Raw genomic sequence first — 23,178 nt, 5'->3', positions numbered from 1 at the left:
TTAAGCTGAGCAACGCACTAAAGGAAACCTGTCTCTTGTGTAATTCCTAACATAATTTATCTGAGACAGAAGGATTATCTAGAAACTGCTCGTTCACCCGAGTGAGAAGATCTTCTCCTCGTCGCCCAATCAGCTGCCGTCATCATCATTTCATGTAAGCGAGAACCCGGTCGCTATCGCAGAACCACGACATGTTAAACTCACGCATCAAATGTATAATATGAATGTGTGTGTGTGTAACAGAAAAGAGACATTACTGAAACCAATAACGAAGCAAAAATAATGATGACGAGCAAAAAAAATATGAACGGAAGGCAAAGAAATTGGATTTGCATCCAAAATAACTTCAGTGAAGATACAACTGGCAGCCTCATTTAAAAGATTTAGAGTCGCTTAAGACAAAGTGGCAGAACGCACTAAACCTTAAAGGGTTTATGGCTTTCATTATTTTGTTATGATTAAGTTCAAAGAGTAAAAAAAAGCTGCTACAGACTCTGATCGAACGTTTTCTTGCTTCATAAGCAGCTCGTTGGTGACTCTCTGGCCTCCGTCAGCTCGGTGTGTCAGGTGAGTGTTACGCTGACGTTTCAGATTTAAATTGTTACCTGTTGCAGTCAAAACTCAGAATGGAACCTGTGGAAACTATGTCAGACCCCAGCAACAGTGATTATGAAACACTCTGTCATTTCTTTATAACTGAAACTCCATTCCCGGTACCTTGAACTCGAGCTCCATGCCGGTGACGTGCTCGCCGCTCTCCACCTGCGCCAGCTTCTGGATGTAGGAGTAGAGGCTGCGGGCGGCCACCTCCGTGTTGCCGCACGCCACGGCCTCCAGCAGCGCGTCGTGGATGAAGCTGTACTGGTCCTCCGTCTGCACCATGTAGTTGCGCTGCGAGCGCATGAGCGTCACGTGGCCGTAGATGTCCACCGTCTTCTCGTGCTTGATGCGCTCCAGCATGGCGTCGATGACGATGAAGCAACCCGTCCGGCCGACGCCCGCGCTTCAGGTGGAGCGAGAGGAGCGAGGAACACAAGAAAAAGAGAAGTTTCAACACATTTGTTGATAGAATTATTTATTTTTCGCGGGTCTTATACTTTTACAGATAGATAGATATGTACTTCATTCTTTTTTGTTGTCAAAGTAGCGTCGCACATTTACAGACATCAACATCTAAACACACAAAATAAGTAATGAAAGAAAAAAAAAGCAGGGATGTGTATATATATATATATATATATATATATATATATATATATATATATATATATATATATATATATATATATATATATATGTATATATATACATTTTACATTTAATTTAACCTCCTGAATACACTGTATGTATATACATATTTTATGTGTTTATGTATATATATATATATATATATATATATATATATATATATATATATATATACATACATACATACATACATACATACACACAGACATCTATATATAAACAAATATATATATATAAATGTAATATATATATATATATATATATATTTATACATATATATATGTATATATATGTATATATATATATATATATATATATATATATATATATATATGTAGAAACATATACATAAACAAATAAAATATGTATATACATACATTGTATTCAGAAGGTTAAATTAAATGTGAACGGAAATTAAATTAAATGTAAACCGATTTTATTGTGCTGTGTGTGTGTGTGTGTGTGTGTGTGTGTGTGTGTGTGTGTGTGTGTGTGTGTGTGTGTGTGTGTGTGTAATTTCAGGTTATTCTCACTCCTGAATATATGAGAATGGTTAAAATAATGAAAAGATTAGACATGTCCAGTAATGCTGGCTGGTTTGTGGATAATTGTGTTGGAGAGGATCTGGTGAAAAGCTGGAGAGGAAACACAGAAACAACAAAACATGAGGGAGACAACAACAAGAGGACAGTGATGGAGACGGAGCAAAGCAAGCTGTCACATTTCAGTTCTTTTGTGCAGCACTTTGGACTTTTCTTCTTATCTTGACAAAAAAAAGAAGGTTTCAATTTGAATAAGCCATATGAGAAATATGGCTTGTAAAAGGAGGAAGGGCTAAGGAGCAAAAGGGAGAGAGGGAAGAAAGATGGGAAGGGATTACTGGGAGGCTTTTCAGAGAGAGGGAAAGAAGAGACAGAGAGGTGGAGAGCATAAAAGCACAGAGGAAGAAGATGATGTGACCAATGGAGAGAAGAAAAGATGAAAGATCTGGTAAGAAAGAGAGCATGTGTTTGCATAATGTGTGTTATGTAATGTGTAATAGCAGCCATTTTGTTCACTCATGGACACACACACATGCCTCTCGGACACATAAGTTCCAGTCAACATGTTGGAGAAAAGTCCTTCAGCCAAACCCTGACAGCGAGACAGCGGCGTCTGACCTGCAGTGGGCGATGATGGGTCCGGCGTCCGGCGGGTTGCAGGTCTTCACCCTGCGGAGGAAAGCCAGGAAGGGGGTCGGGTACTCGGGGACCCCGTGGTCCGGCCACGCCGTGAACTGGAACTGGCGGACCTCTCGCTTCTCACTGGAGCCGTTCTGGAAGGAGCAGAAAGGTGGAGGTTGGAGGTTTGTGTGGACCGGCTGCCTTCATGTGTGTGTGTTGCTTTCACTGAATAGACGCTGTGACAACGGTGCACTGTTCACGGGTTATTGTTCCATGTAATGTAGTCATTTCACTTATATAGAACCAGTTGCCTTCAATCCACCTAATCCACTGGGAGCCTTTTGTTTGCCGCCACATGACGCACTTAAACCATCGACTGGGAGTCGGCCCACAATTTCAGGCCTGTACGGTGCAAACACTGTGCCTCACACTGAAGATCTCCTTAAGCCTGCATATCTCAGCGTGAAAGAAAAATTAGCATGTCTGCACACGCGATTGGCACAAGCTACGTTCACTTGTACTGGTTTGTGCGCGTGATGCACATGTGATGCACATGTCATGCTTGATTCAGTGAAAAAGCATCGCAACCTATAAACATTATTGCTCTCTGAACCCTGAAAACGACCAGTTTTGTCCGGCCACAACGAAAGGAGAGCGTTTAAACCCTAAAAATACACATTTTGGTGCAGTAAGAGGGCATTTTTTGTCTTTTTTGGGGAAACACTTTCAAGCATAAAGAGCTGATCAGATGGAGTCATCATAATATAATAAGTGCAATCATTTCCATACCGAACAGAAGGTACTACTGTATATCTTCCTGCTCTCACATTGCCGCCGCTCATAACAGCTACAGATACATGCAGCAAACACCCACATTACACAGCCGCCTGTCAGCTGCCTCCTCACACTCAACACATCAAAGATACGAGCCGGGATCCAGAGGAAGCTTTTTCTGAGAAGCATGAGAAGAGAGAAGAAAATCCTCCCGTGCATGTTTCTTCCCTCCTCTCCTCTCCTTCCTCTCAGAAGATCCTCTAATGGAGGAACTGTTTGCATTTCTATGCAGCGCTTCTGCTTCCCTGACAGAGATTTTTTCCTCCCTGAATAAATGAATAAATGAGCATAGTAATTAAAAGCAAACTGACCTAAATCTTTATTTTCTTTTGGACATTCCTTGTTTCTGTAGTAAATTGAGGTTCATGTATACGACTGGTACTTGTTTTACTGACAAAATATATTTTTTTATTCAGGATTTATCGGAAGACACAACGTGGAATCACTGCAGGACATGCATACATATGGATGTGTAGCACAGTGGCTGCTTTACAGATGCACTGTGTGTGTGTGTGTGTGTGCACTGCCAGCTCCTGCTACCTCATACTTAAACATAAATTCAACACAGCTCAGTGAGAAATCTCAGCAATTGCTGCAGTTATAAGGAGGAAGAGGAGGGCGGCGATAGATAGAAGAAGCATCCCATCGGTGGGTTTGATGGCGGCTGAGAGCAGCAGAATGTAAATGAATGGATGTCAACCAGCGAGCTTCACAGCAGCGTGGCTGCTGATACGTCGCTATCTTTACCACCACTGATTTGCCCCGGAGATCACGGCTCCACTGACAGTGCTACAAAGCTACAAAGCTGCAAAGCTGCAGCTGCTTGACTCTCTGTCTCTTCACAGGTCATTTTACTGCACTCGTGTTTGCATCACCAGGGCGTGTGTGCACGAGCGTGTGCAGGTGTTGCTTTCTTTTTTTCTCCTGTGGTGTGCCAACATATTTATGCAGGTGGTTCAAAGGCATGTAAATACACATATTTAGATTTTGTGTGTGTGTCCTTTGCCATGTGTTTATGTGTGATTGTGCACGTGGGATTGCATGTGCAAATGCTTCTCGTCTGCTTGCCGACTCTGTATCTGCCGGTGTGTGTGTGTGTGTGTGTGTGTGTGTGTGTGTGTGGGCATAGGAGCATATGAGCAGTCTGCCAATTATGTATATTGAGTTTCTCCTCGGCTCACTTTAGCTAAGTGCTCCAATTTGGCGGACGCACATAAACAGATGATCTATTGAGGAGCGAGAGCACTGAACAAGGTAAAAAGGGAGGACTGGAAGGACAATGCGGACAAAGAGTTATGCGTGTATAAGTATATGTATATGCCTTCACATCCAATGGAAGGACAGGAACATGCTTCATGCAATCATTGTTGGTGCCTATGTAATTTCACAAGGTGCTCCCACTAATGAAGCTTCCTGTTTACTGGACAGACAATGCATGTGGATATTTTTATTCATGGTTATCCTCCTTGATAATACATACAATTTTCATATTGTACTGTACTTAGGGTTGCAAAATTCTGGGAATATATAAAGTTGGAAACTTTCCACGGGAATTAACGGGAATATATGGCAATTATCGGGAATTAACAGGAATTACCTGGAAGTTTTGGGGTAATTTAACTGTATTTACGTAGTCATAGACATGCATGTAAACATTTATAATACAACTTTTAAAAATGGTGATGGTGTACTTTTGTGTGGACATACATACGTCTACTGTATACAAAGAAACTTGGTATTAAAATGAACATGGCTTCAGTTTACAAAGTAATCAATATGCTCATGACAAACAGTGTTGGGAAAGTTCACTTTCTACATGAACTACTTCAGTCCATAGTCCATAATTCAAAATGTTGAACTGAGCTCCAAAAAGTTCATTTTAGTTCAAATTCCCAAAATTCCCGTGGAAACTTTCCGGAAATCTACCGGAAAATATCCGCCCCTTTGCGTCCCTGACTGTACTTCCTCATACTACTGCAGAAGAGCAGAGAGAAGACAGCGTGGCGTTTACAGCGTATATGAGCGGGTGAAAGAGCGACCGCTCGTCCTACCTTGTGTAGGGAGAAGGTGCGGACGCAGAACGTGGCCAGTTCTATGGTGTCCAGCAGGGTCACCTGGGTCATGCCGTAGGTTTCTGTGCCGCGACTGGGCCAGTACTGGTCACACTTAATCTGGAGGCAAGAGAGAGAGGCATGATGAAGTCACATCCTGTGGAACGGTGTCTCCACTTCTGAGCGAAGTCACGCACATGAAAGGAGGAGAGAAAAAATAAAAAACCTGCATGGCTCTGACATAAAAACATGCACTTGCATAAAGCGAGCCCTCCCGTGGATTAAACTCCACGCGGTGTTGACAGGAACGCTTCACAGCATCTCGAATCGGGAAGCAGACTCGTGTAAAATGACTCGCCTTCCCGTAAAGACTCGAGCAGGAGTAACACTTTTCATCAAATCCTGGATGGATGTTTCCGTTTGATGTTTTCGCCCCGTGGTTCTACAGTATATCTAATAAAGACAACGCCCCCCCCCCCCCTCCCTCCCGCCATCCATCCTCTGTCAACTCACTTAATAAAGCTTCATTCAACGCGGGGTGCGACGCCCCGGCGGCGCTCGGCGGAGACGTGACAGCCGGCGAGGGAGACGCGGCGCTCGCCGGCTTTTTTTTTTTTCTCCTCCTCCTCCCGCTTCTCGCTGGAGACGACACTCAAGTTGCAGCGGCGGCTAATCCTGATCACGTTTGACAGGAAGGGAACGCACACGTCAGAGCGGAGGACAGGTAAACAATTGAAGAGGGGATGGAGGGAGGGAGAACGAGCGGAGACACCTGGGGCGAGCGAGGCTGATGTTGACGCGCGGCGGAGTCGACAGGACGGAACATCGCGGTCGGCGTTTTGACATTTGGAGGAGTCCGTTCCTTTGATGGCAAAGAGTCCGATCGCTGTGATCCATCACTGAGGCCGCGCGCCGCTCGGCTTCTTTTTATTTCCTTTTTCTGCGGCGCTCACCCGGATTATCACCTCATAATCCAGAAGAATGCTCATAAGACGAGCACTTTGTTGTCACGGGGGGAAAACAGACCGACAGCAAAGTGTCAAAATCTTCAGAGACTTCTGCTTTCTACAGACTCACGATCCGCCCGCCACAACTAACCAGTCCACCAGCTTTTTGTCCACTTTTTTGTGTCATAAATAAGACTTTTTTTGTCGACTCTTTTTTTGTGTCATAATTCTGCCTTTTTTTGTAATAATTCTGACTTATTTTGGTCGACTTTTTTTTTGTTGACTTTCTTTGTCAACTTTTTTTTGGTCGCCTTTTTGTGTTCTGACTTTTTTTTGTCATAATTCTGACTCATAATTCTGACTTTTTTTGGTCAACTTTTTTTTGTCGACTTTTTGTGTCATAATTCTGACTTTTTTTGTAATAATGTTGACTTTTTTTTGTCAACTTTTTCATAATTATAACTTTTTCTTTTTTTCTTTAAGAATTTTTTTTTGGCGACTCTTTTTTGTGTGTCATAATTCTGACTTATTTTGGTCGACTTTTTTTTGTCGACTTTTTGTGTTTCGTAATTCTGACTTTTCTTTGTCATAATTCTGACATAATTCTGACTCATAATTCTGACTTTTTTTGGTTAACTTTTTTTTTTTCAACTTTTTTTTGGTCAACTTTTTTTTTTGGTCAACTTTTTTTTTGGGTCAACTTTTTTTTTTGGTCAACTTTTTTTTTGGGTCAACTTTTTTTCTCTCGACTTTTTGTGTTTCATAATTCTGACTTTTTTTTCTCGACTTTTTCTTTTGGCAACTTTTTTTTTGTCATACCTTTTTTCCTTTGTAGCTGCTGGTTCTCGTACTCGTGAACCAGTGACGTCATTTTTCGGTTCATTTAAACAAAACAATCCGAAGAGGTTCCTGCATCGCTGAAAGGACGACAGAAGCGTGCAGACTGACCCGTGACTTCTCCTCCAGCCGAGTCATCATGACCACGGTGGCGGCTCTCTGTTCCCACACCATCCTCCAGAAGTCCCCAAACGTCTCTGGCAGAGGCCCCTGGGTGGCGATGTAGGCGTTCTGCTTCCTGTAGCCGTCAATGTAATTGGCGTTGATGTAGTCGCTGCCGGTGATGCCTACATTTAGACAACAACAACAACACAAACATTTTATTTCATACATATCCTTTTCGAAATCTCTCGACTTCTTGATTATTTCATTTTTCTCATTAATCACACTTTGTGCGCCATCTGCCTCGATAAATCCCAAACACACACATACACACACACTAACCCTGTTTCCCAATCAATGCTGGTGTAAAGACTCGAGACGGGGAAAGAAGTCAGAAGTAAATTGCTTACGTGATGAGTTCTCACACCTCTTCCTGTTGAAACAAGTGAAAATTGGCTGATGGGTGAAAACATTGGACTCGTCCAGAGAGCAGACTCCGGCTGCTCGTGTTCGCTTTCGGGACTGAAAGTATTCGAGGTATTATTCTTAGTGCTTCCACATTTTCCAGACATAATCCAAGATTAAATGAGATGTTAAACGGCCTCGCAGGTGAAGGAAAGCCTCGCCGTCGTTCCATTGGAACGGATTTCAAATGCAGCGACTTCCTGTTGGGCTCTTTTGTCATTTTCTTTTTCCAACCTCTGTTGTTCTGCCTCGGTTTCTGCAGATGGTAACAGCCTCCGTCTGATTTACCGCCGCCGTAAATACAGTGTGCTTGTAGACGGAGGAAAGCCAGGAGTAAAAACAGCCAGAAGGTAGATCCAGCTAGCATCCCTCTCAGACCCGCCACCTCGCTTTGTTGCACACCAGGTCAACTAAATCTAGCCGTGAGGAACGCCTCCACATTGTGGGGAAGACTAATGTGCACAGGAAGCATAACGACAAGGTGGTGAGCTCTATTGCAAAGCCTCGCTTCCACCGGCTGCTCGCAACTTTCTGCGGCATCCTTTAGCGTCTCTAAGCAGGAATGAGACACTTCAAAAAGGTAAAATATGGAGCTCACTGCATCAGGATTGTTCAGATGTGTGTGCAGGATGAAATTCATCAAGCAGGAATCAAGGTTCATGGTGGCGTCTCGAACGACAAGGTGTTCTATTAATTGAAGTTGTTTGTTCAAGCCAATGTCGTGAATGGAAACAGGATAATCTGCGATTAGAGCGTCTTGAACATCTGAGAACATCACCCATCTTCATTTTCACCCACTTCCACAATCCCGTCGGCTGAAAACAGACTCCAGCGGCGGCGTCCGGGTCGGAGAGTCGCGTCTCTTTGACTGACGTCTCCTCACTCGAGCGACAAACGACGCAACACTCGACTGGGCCAATTTAAGAGAGGAAGACGCAGCGTGGACAACGAGCAGTGAGGAGAGGAAGAGTAAGTTGGAGAGAGAGAGAGAGAGAGAGGGCAAAGAAGAAATGAGATGAAAGGATGGAAATAAGGGAAAGAAAGAAAGGCCAACGTCATTAAAACGGATCCCACGTAGCACAATCCGACTGCGGCGCCCCGGCTTTAGTCATAGCTAAGTGAACAGAGAATAGCGGCGTGCATGAATTGTTCTACTGCTGCGACTAATGGCAAAATCACTGCAGTGTAAAATAGAAATTTCAGACTTGATTAATTTATGTATTTATGGACGAGGCATTTTTTTTCTTCTTTCCCTGGGATAATTTTGTTATGCGTGTTGTCGCACCCCTCAAAATTGGCCCGAGACTAAAATCCAGTCGGAGCGGTTATCTCTCACAAAAGAGAGAGTGAACTGTGGAGTGAGATGGAGAGGAGGAGCGTCGGCACTACCGCCGAGGAGTCTGGAGCTCTTCTGGTGACGCAAACGCCAGAACGATGTCAGCGGTGAAGGGTGACTACCTCTGACAGCGTCCCTTGAGATTTAGGAGTCGGTGGGGAAAGAGGTTTTCCGACTGCGGCGGATTCTCGGCGGTGCCGAGTCCGTGGGCAGTTAGAGGGAAGTCACGAGAGCGAGGGACGATCCGATGAGACAAATGGGACGGTGGAAAAACAGAAACGCTGGTGAGATCCCCGGTGCCGCGTCCAGAGACGAGTCCTCGCATCACCCCGCGAAAAACATTACGATTCCACGAAGAGCTCGGCTTCAGCTTCACATACTGTCAATTATTTCATCCAGTCTTACGCATCTTCTTTCACTGCATTGACTCAAAGGCAGTTCCTGCATAATTCAGCTCAGTTGGATGTATTTCTTATTTGTGTTTGAAGGCCTCGGTTGTGTATTCATTTCACGCTGCTCTGCTTTGCTTCGTTCTAGTTTACTCGGCACTCGTCTCGTCCCGTCCGGTCCATCCAGAGTTAATTCCTAATTACTCCAACTGACTCTGTAATTATGAGGATTTCCCAAATGATCTGCAGCTGAGCTGCTCTCGGAGGCGGTGTCGGTGCGATGGAGGGGTGAGGATGAGCGAGCCTTACCCTCGATGGGAGCCAGGATGACGCGGGAGTGGTCGTAGGCGATGACGTTGGCGTAACGATTTTTGGGCTTGTTCACCTCCAGGTTGGAGTGTTCCCAGGTGAACTGCTGGCCTGGATCGATGGACTGATGGACGGGGGAGAAGGGAGAGACATTGAAAACATTGAAAACATGCACACACACAAAGGATAAAAACCAGAAGAGCCTTGGGAGGAGCTGAGCAATAACAATACAACCTGGATGTTATCAAAAAAAGGAGGGGGAGGGAGAGAGAGAGTAAGATTGAAAGGGTGATTTCCCCGAAGGAAAAACAGAACACGGTATCGTGAAGATCTGCTCGCCGCCTGGTTCAAACACTCGCAGCGGCTGCACGCGCCGCTTTATCAATATCGTTAATGTAGCGCGCGCTAATGACGAGGAACAATATTGATGAAGGGCGGCCGCTCTGGAGGAGCGAACGAGACGCCGCTTGGCAACGCGAGAACCCCCGGATAAATATTCTGCTCCCTCGTCGCGATAATGAAGTATTCCATTATGATTCGTTGTTTGCTTATAGGCGTCTGGCGCTCCGGTGGTGCGGGGACGGAGGCGTGAAGGTTATTTGTAGTTAAGGCTTCAGCATGTCGGGAGGGGGGGGAGGGGGGGGGCTGAATTAAGCCCAATTGGAAACCTGATCTAACAATTTCCATGCAATCATTACAGCAATCAGAGCTTCCTTCTGCATGAGCCTCGCTCCATCTGTTTCTTTCTTTCTTTCGCGTCTATCCTTCTTTCTTTGTCCCCGTTTCTCTTATCTGCATCTTCAAAGTCTTCCACTTTTTTTTGTCCATATTTCTTCCTCTCTTTATCTCTTTCTCCATCTCCTGTCTCCTCTCTGATGTTTACACTCCCTCTCCAGCAGCCGCCCTCCAGCGATTCTCCCTTTCTTTTCAGATTACCTTAAGGCTGACTGTGTGTGTGTGTGTGTGTGTGTGTGAGTGTGTGTGTGTGTGTGTGAGTGTGTGTGTGCATAAAAAGATTGGGGTCACTTCCTTGGAACATCGCTCAATTCAAAAATTGAAAACCACATCTGTGTCGTCCAAACTCGAGTAGTTTTTTTTCTTCCCTAAATTACATTTTGGGACGCGTGAATGCCAAAAAGTCCACTCAAATTCTGCAACAACTGGACTTTCTCCCTCCTGCCGCCCCCTTTTTGATTCACGATGACACGTTCGAACATGGCCGACAGCTCAGGAAGGCTTCGCGGGACGTGGCCGCCGACTGCCAGAGAGAGAGAGAGAGAGAGAGAGAGAGAGAGAGAGAGAGAGAGAGAGAAGATGGACGCGACAAACTCGGCGGCTTCAGGATCTTCAGGTAAAACTGAGGCTGCCGTTTGCGCGTCAGATTATCTCCTCTTCATCTCCTCTCCAGCTGGGTTGCCCTGCTCTCTCTCTCTCTCTCTCTCTCCCTCTCTCTCTCTCCCTTCTACCCTCACTGAATCCTCATCATTAACCAAGCCTCCCCACCTCATCTCTCTCTCTCCCCCCTCTTCGCTCCAGGTTCCCCCTCCCCCCCCCTCACATCCCGCCTGGCTAAAAACCAATCAGTCAAAGCCCCGTAGAGCTGCGCTCGGCAAGCCGGTGGCGCCCGGACGAGCAGCCATTCATCAAGAAAATAACAAAATTAAAATTACACTTCTCTATTTAATTTGGTCATTTATTTTTCCTGGAGGGGGGGGTTGGTTTCGTGAAAGGGGGCGAGCGAGGGGGACGGAGAGAGCGAAAAACAGACGAACGGACGGAGGCTTTAATGTTCTCTCAAAGCCAAGTAATTAGAAGTTGTAGCTGTGGCAAAGCGTCAACTTTGGCATCGCGGCGCTCGTCTCTCTTCCCCCGACCCGAATGGAACAAGCTCGTCCACTCGGTGAGAAGCCCGGCTGTGGATTTATGAATAATAGATACTCCAAGAAATACTGGATGGCTATGAGAAGTCATTATCCACCCACATTCCCCCGGCAGGCACGATGACAGCAATCTACGGCGCTGTACCTGCTTCCTGCCTCCGCCCGGCGCGCAGCGCGGCGACAGGCCCGGTGATTTAGGAACGGCGAGCCGGGGATATTGCTTGTATGCAAACGAGAGCTGATTCAGCACTCTGATTTCTAATCAACTGGAGTGTCATTTATAACCACGGCGGTCTGAGAGCTCAGACAGCTCTGCTGCCTCCACACACACACACACACACACACACACACACATAAACGTGCTGTGTTAGAGACTGCCACTGTGCTTTCCCCCCCAAAAAAACACACATTAGTTGAGTTGTGCGTACAGCAGTCTCCATTTTGGAAGAAGCGTCCTCTTTGCGTAGTTCACTGGTGTGTTTGAATGATCTCAAATCACTGATTCATCTCCTCACAGAGCGACTACGTTCATTACATTTTAGTAAGTCATTGTTAATGACTGTAATCTTCAAATAGATTTAATTTCCTCAACTCAAATGTTTCCATCTCTCAATTAAATGCAACGTACAAACACACAAAAGGACATTTTGTTTGACATTTCGTCCTGTTTCCTGACGTCGATCTTACAGTCGTTTGATTCTTTTAATCACAAAGCATTTAAAGGAGTTGCAACAACCCTCTCAGGGACATTTTACACAAAAATGACAATTGTTTTGCCACGGAGAAGCTGCAAATACATCCGAAGAGATACGCGGCTAAGAATAGCTGATGTTTCATAATTGCTCCAGCACGCTGAAAGCATTGTCTGCATGTGAGAAGAAGAAGAAGATAAAGAGACGTTTCCCTGGAGGAATGAAGGGAGTCTTGTGTCCTTCACACTCAGACAGGATTCAATACTCTGAATGACCTCTGACGTTTGACCTTCACTCACCTCGTATTCCTGGGAGAGCTTGAGGTTGTCGTTGGCCTTGAGGAGCTCTGTGTGTTCGGCCAGCTCTGATATGGGGATGGGAGGATGATTCATCATGCCTGAATGTCCAAAAAAAATGGAGAGAGAGTTTCCACACGGGGCGAGAGAGAGAGAGAGAATAGAAAGTGTGTTAGCACAGCAGAGAGGACACACACACAAAACTCAAACTCCTGATATTTTTTTAGGTGAGAATGTGTTGCTAACAGAACGATGGAGGTTTGGTTTTAGTGGTGGGGAAGCGTGTGCAGAACATGGTGAACGACACACACAGCAAACACAGAGACCGGTGATGTTGAAGCACTCGGTGGGACCGGGCCAGAGCTCAGACACAGCTGGGTTTGTGGTTATCTTTCTAAAGAAGCTGCTAGTTTGCACCCGCAGACTAAAACGCCCCCAATGGTCGACAGACGGGACCAATACGATCAATGCTTCTGAGCGTATAGGCAGAGAAAAACATCAATTTTTTTTTAATAGATTTGGAAATTATGACAAAAAGGGTTTTGATGGTGAGATCACACAGCGAGAAAAAACACAACAGTATTTGAATCAAGGGAATGTTTCTGTTGAACTAATTTCTTATTACTGATACGTGAATTCTATATATTAATAGTTTCGACATTCAAACCATCCCTTTCAGCACAATCCTTAATTAAAAAGAAAGATGAGAGAGAAGCTCTGAAGCAATCTGTCGGGGTCAGACCGAACATCTCCCGAAGGAAAACCGCACGACGACTGCGTCCCGTCGTCTTTGTACTGTGTTGTTCGCCGGCAACTTTTGGGACTGTTGCCGCTATAAAAACAGGCGTGTGTTCATGAACGGAGCCCTGACCTGGAGGCTCGTGGGGGAGGGAGGAGGAGGGAGGAAGAGGAGGGAGGAAGAGGGGGTTGAGGAGTGTGAGTGATGCTGAGTGACACAGTGAGCTGCTCCATTCCAGCGAGCGCAAAGCAAGCAAGCTGCTGTTTCTATTTCCTTCCTCTGTCGGTTCCCCCCCTGCAAAAAAAAACAGTGCACATGCCTCCAAGATGTACCTTTTCGAAATCACAAAAAAAAAACCACTCACAGTTGCACACCCGCTACGTTATCCTTCCACTTCCCTTCGCCATTCATCCCGAGTAATTCCCAGAAAGAAGAAGAGTTTTTTTTTGCTCATGGCTCCTAAAAATCCCCTGGATCGTGTGTCACTGATGCGACAATATTATCAGCCCTGCTGTTCACTCCAGTCGCTAATCCATTTAGCGGCATAATGCCGAGGCCGTGTAATAGAATATGGAGCGGCCATAGATCGCGGCTCTGTCCCCAGCGTGCAGCCCGGCTACACTTAACGCTTTCACACTTCCTGCGCGAGGTCTCGCTCCCCCGCCGAGCGCCGAGGTCAAAAGTCGACAACGCGTCGAAAAGCTCTTCGCACGCAGAAAGTTACAGGGAGCTTAATTGGCCGTGCAAATCGGCATAATCACATTAACCGTCCTTAATTCCCACTTTTCCTCACAATGCTCACTCTCCCCGCCCCCCCGACCTCCAATGTCAAGGGGGTCAGTGATGTTTCGGCTGCTTTTGTGACGCTGAAGAGAGGAAGAGCCCGACGCGCCGCGCTGACAGTCTTCATTAGTGATGCTAATTTATCTTACACTGACAGAACAATGCAGCGGCATCAATTACATGAAGATTAGCACAGATTACAATGCATAAACCAGACAAATGGAGATGACACTGGATGCCGTGACATCCTTTCCCAAGATGAGTGGACACACTGCATTAACGGCCCACTCGACAAACAGCCATGCGCCAGTTCATTTTTTTCAAAACACAATCGCGGGAAAGGTAAACTCGAACGATACGAACGCATTTGGACAGAACTGCGTGTTTATTTATTCACACTTCAGTTTCTCAATGAGCCGACGAAGCGGTGGAATCACTGGAGAGCGAGACGGGAAACTCATTGAGATGAGCGTGGAGAAAAAGGGGAAATATTGTCAATCGACTTGCCTCGATTTTAAAAAAGGGAAAAGGTATGAAGCTGAATAAGTAAATGCGTATGCAAAGTAGGAGCCCTCGCTTCTCATGAGAGAACAAGAGTGGGCTGTTTGAGGGGAGATCAAAGAATGTGTGTGTGTGGTTTTGTAGTTTCCTCCGTGTGTCTCTATGTGTATTTGTGAGTTTCTCACATACTCAACCTCCATCGATTCCTTTCAGTTTGTGTTTACTGTCTTCGTGTACAAGCGCCTGCTGCAGTTGCAGCGATGCACAAGGAGAGCAAGTGGGGAAGGCTGTAAGGGAACTTGTATGCAAACTATTTGACTCCTTACAACTATTTTACCTTCATCCCACGTTGCCAACACGCCACTGTGCATCCCATGTCTTCACACATGAACCTCACAGCGAAGCAACTCGTCTGTTTGACCACGTCTTCCTCTCTGCGATCTCCTCCGGCCTCACGCATGTGTCCTGTTCTCAAGACCAAGGAGTCGATGGCGCCTCCTTTTGTTTCCTCACTCTCTTTGTCTTTTACACATCGCGGTGTTTATCCGGGAAACCTTCTCTTTCAAAAGGCTTTGGCGTGAACCCAGACTCAAGCGGAGTCTCTCAAGGACGCGTTGTTGTTGCACCGTCATCCTTCTCTTGAACACGACGCCATTCACCGCCATCAACAGCGTGATCAATGAACACGGTAAAAATAAACGAGCGTCTAATTACACACATCCAGTTTGCCGATGCGCAGTCGAAATATAATGATTCAGTTTGATAAGCCAAAACAGTCTCTCCCAAAAAGCCTTGTTATGATGCTGCACATTTCCATATAAAAGGGAAAGACGTCTGACTGGGTGAGCAAAGGAAATAAACGCAAGGAAAAAGGGAGGAAGAGGAAAATCAGAAACTCTGCTTTTCCTCCCGGATGATCCTTCTGCAGCGAGCAGCGAGAGGGGGGTGATCAAATGTCGAGCCATTGTTTGCCACCGCTTTAATTAATTCTGCTCGTTATCTCTGAGCACAGAAAAGAGCCCGTTACTTCAGGATGGAAATGGAGCAGTGGTGGTGAAGGAGGAGGAAGAGGAGGAGGAGGAGGAAGGGAGCACAACAACAAGGAGGTGAGGAAGGGGAGGCAGAGATAGAGAGATAACAGAGATTTACTCCTGAAAAACAAAAAGAACACCTCTCACCCGTCTCTGCATCAGCAGAAGTGATCACATAGGTTATTAATGCATGGTGGATTAATGCACAGCCAACAGCCCAAGTGAATATCGTGACTGACATTCAATTAAAAGGAAAAAAACAGCCCAGTATACCAGAAGTAACCAGCATCAAATTAATTAGTGCTGAAGTTTTTTTGCTGCATAATGTGAAAAAAACAAACAAATGCAAATTACTGTATGTGTTTGTAAATGAAGGCAAGCGAGCGTAAAAAAAAAAGATTAAAAAAAAAGCTGGTACGCAAATGCTAAAAGCATTGAGACTAACTTTCATAGTCAAAATCTGCTTCGCTCTGAGGACTGCTTAGACCCGAATCTGTAAGGAACAGCAAACATAAGAGAAAATGATTTCAAAAGGTTGTAATGGAACAGAAAATGTTATGTGAAAGGAAATATAAGAGTGTGCAAAAATGATAAAAGGAAGACACAAAGGGTTTTCCTTCGGACCCGGAGTTTACCATCAGACCACCGAGGCCCTCCTCTCTGACTGACAGCCTTCAGACCGGACCGCCACGCAGAGGAAGCAGGGCTACGTTTTCAGATCGGATCAGCTCCAGTCCTCCAGACTGGTGAGCCGAGGGCATCCGGCTGCTGAGGAAACCCTTCTGCAGAGCCCCGTATCAACGTTCACGGACTTCACGGATAAGAAAATTGATTCGCTATCTCCGAGCTTCTATAAAACACCGGCTGGAACGTCCCATTGACAGCAATGAGAACGACACAGAGGAGTGAAAACCAGCTTATGTCTCCTGGCGAACACTAACTTTTTCTCAGAGGGGCTCGGTGCCGAGGCCGCGGCATGAGTGACAGTTGTGGAAGAGGGTCCACATCCTTGGCTGACAGCTGGTTGGAGACAATGTGAGGAACGCTGCCATGGTTCAAAGTCACATTTGCTCCAGAGGAGAAGTCCTCTCGAGGCCGCGGCCGGCGACGCCGTGTCCGAGCGGACCGAGGTCGCCTCGGCCCTCCGAGCAGAAAAGGAGCCATCTGTGACGACGCTAACCGGGCACGAGGCAAAGAGATGCAGTCTGATGGGAAGCTGCCAAAGCCGCCTATCAAGCGGAGGGAAACCACATTTTGCCAGGACTGAAAGCTGAAATCAGATTAACGGCTCAGTCATCACGACACCGAGAGATTCTTCAACTTCTATCCAAAGAACACAGATCGTTTGTGCCAGGATGAGAAGTGAGACATCGAAGGCAAGGAAAAAAAAAAGTTTTTCCCCCAAAAAACACTGTTCTCCGACAAAAAACGCCTGGTCCTATATACTATATTTATATCTAGTAACACACTGATAAAGTAAAGAGGCAGGGGAGACGACAATCCAAGCGTGAGGAACAATGGGACATACCAACACGACGAGGATGTGTACGTCCGCCCTTAAACTCTGCTCATCTCATGTCTGTAAACCAGAAGCAGCTAAACTGAGTTTCGCTGGGTTGAGCCGGCACCGGCGTCTCAGCGAGAGGACGCCGGGCCAGCGGCGCCAAACGAGCGCAGAGAGATGAAGACGTGGAACATCCCCCTCTCTCTCTAATTGATTTGTGACAACGACTAATTAAAGCTAGCGGGGGGTGCTCTGATCCACTGTCTCCAAACGTCATTCATCACAGCGGGAGGGAAGCACAGGCGTGTCTGATTATCTTTACGTGTGTGTGCGTGTGTGTGTGTGTGTGTGTGTTGCAGACGCTGCTGTAATCTGGAGAAACAAGCCGGATGCTTGTGCACGGAAGCGACTGGCTGGTGTGTGTGGTTTCCACAAGCGTGTTTGGTTTTTAAATACTTAAACGTGGACGTCACGTCCTCTGAGTACGGCGGCGCGATGTGCCGCATGCGATGCTGCATTATATATATATATAAATATATTAAAAACATCTTTTTCACCTGAAATACCGGGAATAGTACGGTAATTTACAATAAATGCGAAAAAGAAACGAGAGAGAGAAAAGATGGAGTGCTTGGTCGGGTTAGTGGAGATCCACTGAGTCGTGCTGCTTCATTACTTTGGCCCCATTTGACAATTAAACCCCGGGCACCAATGAAGATAATGACAAAACGAGCCACTCTGCGCCCCAGGGAGTTATGGGATGTCACTGTGAGGCTGTCACATGACCTGCAGGCTTTAAAGCAGAAATGCACACACACTCCCACACACACACACACTCTCAATGCGACGCGTTGGCGAGCTGAGCTCATATAGGAAGGCCTAATCAGAGAGATATTCTTGCTCGCCGGCACCAGGGGTCACTGAGCACACATTGCCGATGCGGCATATGCTCTGCTGGATAGCAGAGGACGTGGGTAAGTGCACTGGGAGTATGCTCGTTTGAACAATGGTCGCTATTAGCTGATGGGGATGTTCACAAATGCTCACCGGCCCACTTAATTGGGCTAAAATGTCCATTCAAATTAAATTCCTCGGGTGAAGAGATAACGACATCGTTCAATCCTGCGGAACAGCGACGGGGCCGTTGAAGGAAGGAGGCTTTGTCACGCCGAGTGAAGAAGACTCAGCATGTATGGGTGAACTTTATGTAGAAGTCAGATTGTGACAGGAGTTTCTGTCATTTAAGGAACGGAGGAGGAGAGTTGAGGACAGCGGAAAGCGCCGGAAGTCAGAGAGACAAATACCAGGAACGTCCGATATAACCGTGTCATTACAGAAGCACTGGCAGGGCTCTGAAGACCAGATAAAGATGAGAAGTACGTTGAACTTCCAATTATTCATGAGCAGGTTTGTGCATCTGCTTTCATCCGCGTGTCTCTCAAAGTAAATCAGTCTTTTTTTTTTTCCCTCCTCCAAGATACAAACTCGGGCAGCGTGAAGATAAAGAGAAGGACTCCATTTTGAAATCGGAGGCCTTTGATGGAGCGGAGAGCGGCCGCGGATGACGGACGGACGACGGATAGATAACTGGGAGACGGAAAGACGGAGGGAATGAAAAGGGAAGAGAAACACAGGACGGAAGTGGCCGGGGCAGGTGAGAGCGTTTGAAAATAAAGAAGTCCTTGAAGAAAGAAAACAATCCATACCACCTTGTGGAAAACCAATAATAATCAATGGCGCTTCGCTAGAGGTGACTGACCTCTAATGTCAGGAAGAGAGGTTTCCAAAACTGATATGCAGTATATAATATATATGTATATATAAATAAATGACAATACAACACAAGAAAACGCCTGTAATTCAGACTGAATACAACAAACGGTGCATTGCATTGTGGTCTAGATACCAGAAGGCTAACTAACAGACCGACAGGCCGGTAGATAACGGGTTTGAAGAAGGAGGAAGATGGAGAAGCCTTAACGAGTTTGGGATCGAATGTGCTCTGTTGTTAACGCCGAGCTTTATCTGGGATGAAAACCAGACGGAGAATGAGACAGAAGAGAGAGCAGGTCAGAACCCAGGATAACGTGAAAACAGTCCAGCAACAGACATCATTTCCTCACTGCTTGTTATTCATAAATGGATAATTGACACACACACATACACACACATGGCTTGCAGGTAGTTATGGATGGCACATAATGTCAGACAGAATGATGTGGGAGGACTTCACGGACATCATGAACGCTGCAGCAGGAATTTAAACTTCAAGTTGCATCATGTGCGAGTGGTTAATCTGTGTGTAGGCTGCGTGTGTGTGTGTGTGTGCCAGTTGTACTCTCAGTCTGTAAGTTATGTGTGTATTAAAGCAGATAAGTGCACACATGTTGTGTCTCAGGTCTTCTGCAGGTGTTTGTCTTTGTTTTGTGGGATCAGAGCTGCTGCGAAACAACATGATTATCTGAATTTGAAAATTTGCTTTCCATTTCAGTCGGTTGCAAAAATTGAGGATTTTGGAGTTCCTGCAAAACTCAGTTATTTGGAGGATAACAACTTGAATTTGCATTTCGTCTGTTAAAGTCAAATTCTGTTCTTTTTCCACGACTCTCTTTCCAAATAAAACATTTGGACTGGCCTCATGTTGTACTCACTACTGACATCTCAGAGACAACATAGCAGAGAGACGTGTGTGTGTGTGTGTGTGTGTGTGTGTCCACTGAAAACTGTCTCAGAATGCAAATCCGATTCCAAAGGAAACACAAACCGTAGGTTGTCGTTTAAAAAGGCAAACTTTTAGCAGTTATTTGGAGGTGTAAATAATCTCAATAATCCACAACGCAGAGCTTCTTGTGCTTTTACTTCCCTTTTCATTTTGTGTGAGACTACGTTGTACAGGTGTGTCTGAAACCTCCAGACAGTCTCTCTAAAGCACAATGTCACGTATTAACCCCGACCCGAGGTGTAAAAACACCACAAACTTCCTCGTGCACATCTTAAATATTGTCAATGACAATAATAAATACATGTTCCCCTGAAAGGAACCGTGTTGTGAATGCAGTGTATCTGTATGTTGTTTATGTGCCTCAGTGCACGTGTGCAGTGAGTCCTTCCTGTACCTGGCGTCTGGAAGTTGATGCGTCTCATCTCCACCGGGTCGGTCGGGTGGTGCGGTGTGATGTCGGCGTTGTTCAGCAGACATTTTGTGCGCGGCTCCGACTCTTTTCTCTTGCGGCTGCGAAGCGAAGCGAGACGAACGCAGAGCAGAAAGAGGGGAAAACGCACAACAGAAAACACACTTTTAGTGAGCGAGCAGCACAGCCTCCGCTCCCACTGATGACGACTCCTAAACAACTCGACTCCGACCGACTGAGAAGCCAGCGGGTCAAGAACACGCGAGTGAAACTCAAGCTGAGAATCTTTGCGTATCAGGTGCGCAAAAGTCTCCTTCACCTTCGCTAATTAAAAGGCATCTTTTTCTTTTTTTTTTTTTGCTGCGGCAAGCTATTTTGTCTTCCCCTGTATAAGGCAATAAAGTACGGCTAAACCTTACCTGTCAGGCTTGCTGTTTCCAGAGAAAGCAATAGGAGTCAAATAAATATATAAAGATGGTGAAAACACAACACACGAGGAGAAAGGGAGAGGGGTGGAGGCAAGAAGAGAGATAAATCAATAGAGAGCAGTTTAAAATTCACAGGGGTCGCTGCTAGGCTCGCAAAACGCCAGATAAAGCTCATCAGCATTTGGAGGAGGTGCGTGCATGCGTGTGTGTGCGTGCGCGTGTGTGTGTGTGTGCACATGTATCAGTGTGTGGGAACAAGTGAGTATTCAATATGTGCAAGTAAGTGCATGGATTTGTGTGTCAGTGTCTGTGTGTCTATGTACGTGTGCATGCTTTATGTGTGTGTGTGTGTGTGTGTGTGTGCGAGGGTGCAGATATAGATGGGTAAGGGGAATGTCAGGGCCAAGGGCAGACCCAGGAAACACTATTCACCAGGGAGAGATGGCGAGGGGAGATGGGAGAGCGAGGGCGACAGAAAGAGAAGAGAGAAGAGAGAGAGAGATCCAAGGAGAGATGTTACTCTCCTCTAACCACAAAGACGGAGGTAAGGCAAGGTCAGACAGTCAAGGATCATCTGACAGTAGCAATCTGCACTTGTGTTGCTCACACCAGCCCCCGTGAAATAATTCAGGGATCTTCCCTGTGTGTGTGTGTGTGTGTGTGTGTAGGCTGAGATCACTGAGACCTGAGCTACAACTAACTGTACAGATGTAGATGGATGTTTGTGAGCCTCAGGACACAATAAGGAAGAGAGCTGCCTTGTTCCCTCACTCCTGAGATGTTATTAATATCATACGTCTTAAAGCAACGGTTCAAAATGAGAAGAAAGTAACTCGTTCAAGATTGGAACGACACTTTTACGGAGCATTATTTCCTTTATGTTTTGAATACATACCTACTTAAATACATATCTGTGACATCCCTTGATTGGGAGATTGTGTCATTCTCATTCCAGTTATTGAGCAGCATCTCAGAGAATCTCCTCCTCTCTCCTTTCTCCAACCACCTCAACCGTCTCATTCACAGGAAAAGCTCTTTCATATTCACATGCAACAATGTGGAGTTTTTTGTTTGTTGATATCATGCAGATTTATACACACAGCCCCCCTTTCAACATGCTCCCTAACATGCAGTTATATTCCAACATCCCCCACTCCACTGGAACACTGCAAATAACTCGTTCAACATCAAATGACAGGAACATGTTCATCTTGTGTTGCTGGAATTAGAAAATACTTCCAGCACAGTTAAACTAAATCAGTTGAAACATGGAGTGCAGTTGTGTTGCTTGTGTAAAGCAGTGGGTGGGACAAGGCATTAGGGTTTAAATCTTGATAAAACAAATGGTTATAAAGGTTTCCAGCACTTCATACTGGCCACTCGGCCCCTTGCATACAAACCCGACGTGTTACTGTCTGTCATTTGAAGTTGAACAATGTTATTTTAAACCACGAGGTCCAAGCGCATTCTCCACAAAGTCTACAATTCCCAAACCACCGACTCACTTTTTGTACAGGAGGATGGCGATGACGATGCAGATGATGAAGACCACGGCGAGCACCGGGCCCACCACCCATATGAGTCCGTCCCCGGTCTCGACTTGCAGGAGTTTCACCTCCAGCTTAGGAGTCATCACCGTGTCGGTGTAAGGGCTGGTCGCAAACATTTTCTGAACAGAAAGATCATGTGGAAGTTCACACAACACACCACACACAGTCCAGGTCGCAGCGTGGTAAATGCACAAGATGAATCCCATTCGGGGGCCGGACTTCAGTGTGAAACATGTACAAAAATAAAGTTTGTTAGCCACAGATGAACAAACCTGAAGTGAACTATGATTAAATGAACATAGGTTAATTATTAAATCCACTCCGGTAAAAAAGCAATTGACTAAAAGTAAGTCAACTGAAGTGCGTTGGAGCTGAGCCCGTCACTCACCCCGGTGGCATTGAGTTCAGCCAACAGGAAGAAGACGTACTCCTGGCCGGGTTCGAGAGGCTTGTTCTCGCAGCTGCTGTGGCGGAAGTCAGATCCCACCGTGAAGCTGGAGGGCAGCTGCCTGAAGCAGGCCGTGATGAAGGGCTTCCTCTGGTCCAGCTGAGCGAGCTGCCGGCGCGACCGCCGCTTCGGGATCACCTCCCGCAACAGCTGATTGACGCAAACGGTCATTAGTCGACCCGTGTTCAGTTCGGTGTCTTCTTATTGCAGTTTCTATCGACAGCGACTAAGTCTGGGCTGATCATGTTATTTAATACTGCAAAATGTTTGTTTAAAATCTGTAGATTGAGAGAGGCAGATGCTTTCACGCTGTAAATGCATGAGCTATGGCCAATGCATGACAGGATGACAGGTTATCACATTTTTCCATTAAATAAAGTACTACACAATAACTAACTGAACGAACGCAAACCAGCGAGAGCGAGCTAGAGGTAACAGCATCCTTAGATTGAAACAGCTGCTAAGTCTCTGGCAATGTTCCATCCAACCAGACTCCAACAACGCCGCCACCATC

The 23,178-nt window shown here is 45.8% G+C and overlaps 1 protein-coding gene across 13 annotated transcripts in view; it reads right to left on the bottom strand.

The window, feature by feature from the left end:
* ptprsa (protein tyrosine phosphatase receptor type Sa) overlaps positions 1 to 23,178 on the bottom strand; it is a 210,153-nt gene that overhangs the window by 12,794 nt on the left and 174,181 nt on the right. For 6 of the 13 annotated variants that reach the window (XM_068590029.1, XM_068590028.1, XM_068590032.1 and 3 more), the window contains 11 exons: positions 22,605 to 22,814; positions 22,172 to 22,335; positions 20,658 to 20,669; positions 20,224 to 20,339; positions 16,049 to 16,096; positions 12,553 to 12,650; positions 9,682 to 9,805; positions 7,192 to 7,367; positions 5,297 to 5,416; positions 2,409 to 2,563; positions 718 to 1,003 (listed from right to left, as the gene is read on the bottom strand). In XM_068590029.1, the coding sequence (XP_068446130.1) occupies positions 718 to 1,003; positions 2,409 to 2,563; positions 5,297 to 5,416; positions 7,192 to 7,367; positions 9,682 to 9,805; positions 12,553 to 12,650; positions 16,049 to 16,096; positions 20,224 to 20,339; positions 20,658 to 20,669; positions 22,172 to 22,335; positions 22,605 to 22,814 (1,509 nt within the window). The remainder of the gene's footprint in view (positions 1 to 717; positions 1,004 to 2,408; positions 2,564 to 5,296; positions 5,417 to 7,191; positions 7,368 to 9,681; positions 9,806 to 12,552; positions 12,651 to 16,048; positions 16,097 to 20,223; positions 20,340 to 20,657; positions 20,670 to 22,171; positions 22,336 to 22,604; positions 22,815 to 23,178) is intronic. The other 7 variants (XM_068590034.1, XM_068590038.1, XM_068590039.1 and 4 more) reach the window with 3 other exon arrangements.

The sequence above is a fragment of the Clinocottus analis genome, unplaced genomic scaffold, assembly GCF_023055335.1.
Source record: "Clinocottus analis isolate CAN_PGR_092001 unplaced genomic scaffold, fCliAna1.0.p SCAF_23, whole genome shotgun sequence".
Lineage (NCBI taxonomy): Eukaryota > Metazoa > Chordata > Actinopteri > Perciformes > Cottidae > Clinocottus > Clinocottus analis.
Note: the sequence above shows the minus strand (reverse complement) of the source record. Positions and strands in the feature narration are given on the sequence as shown.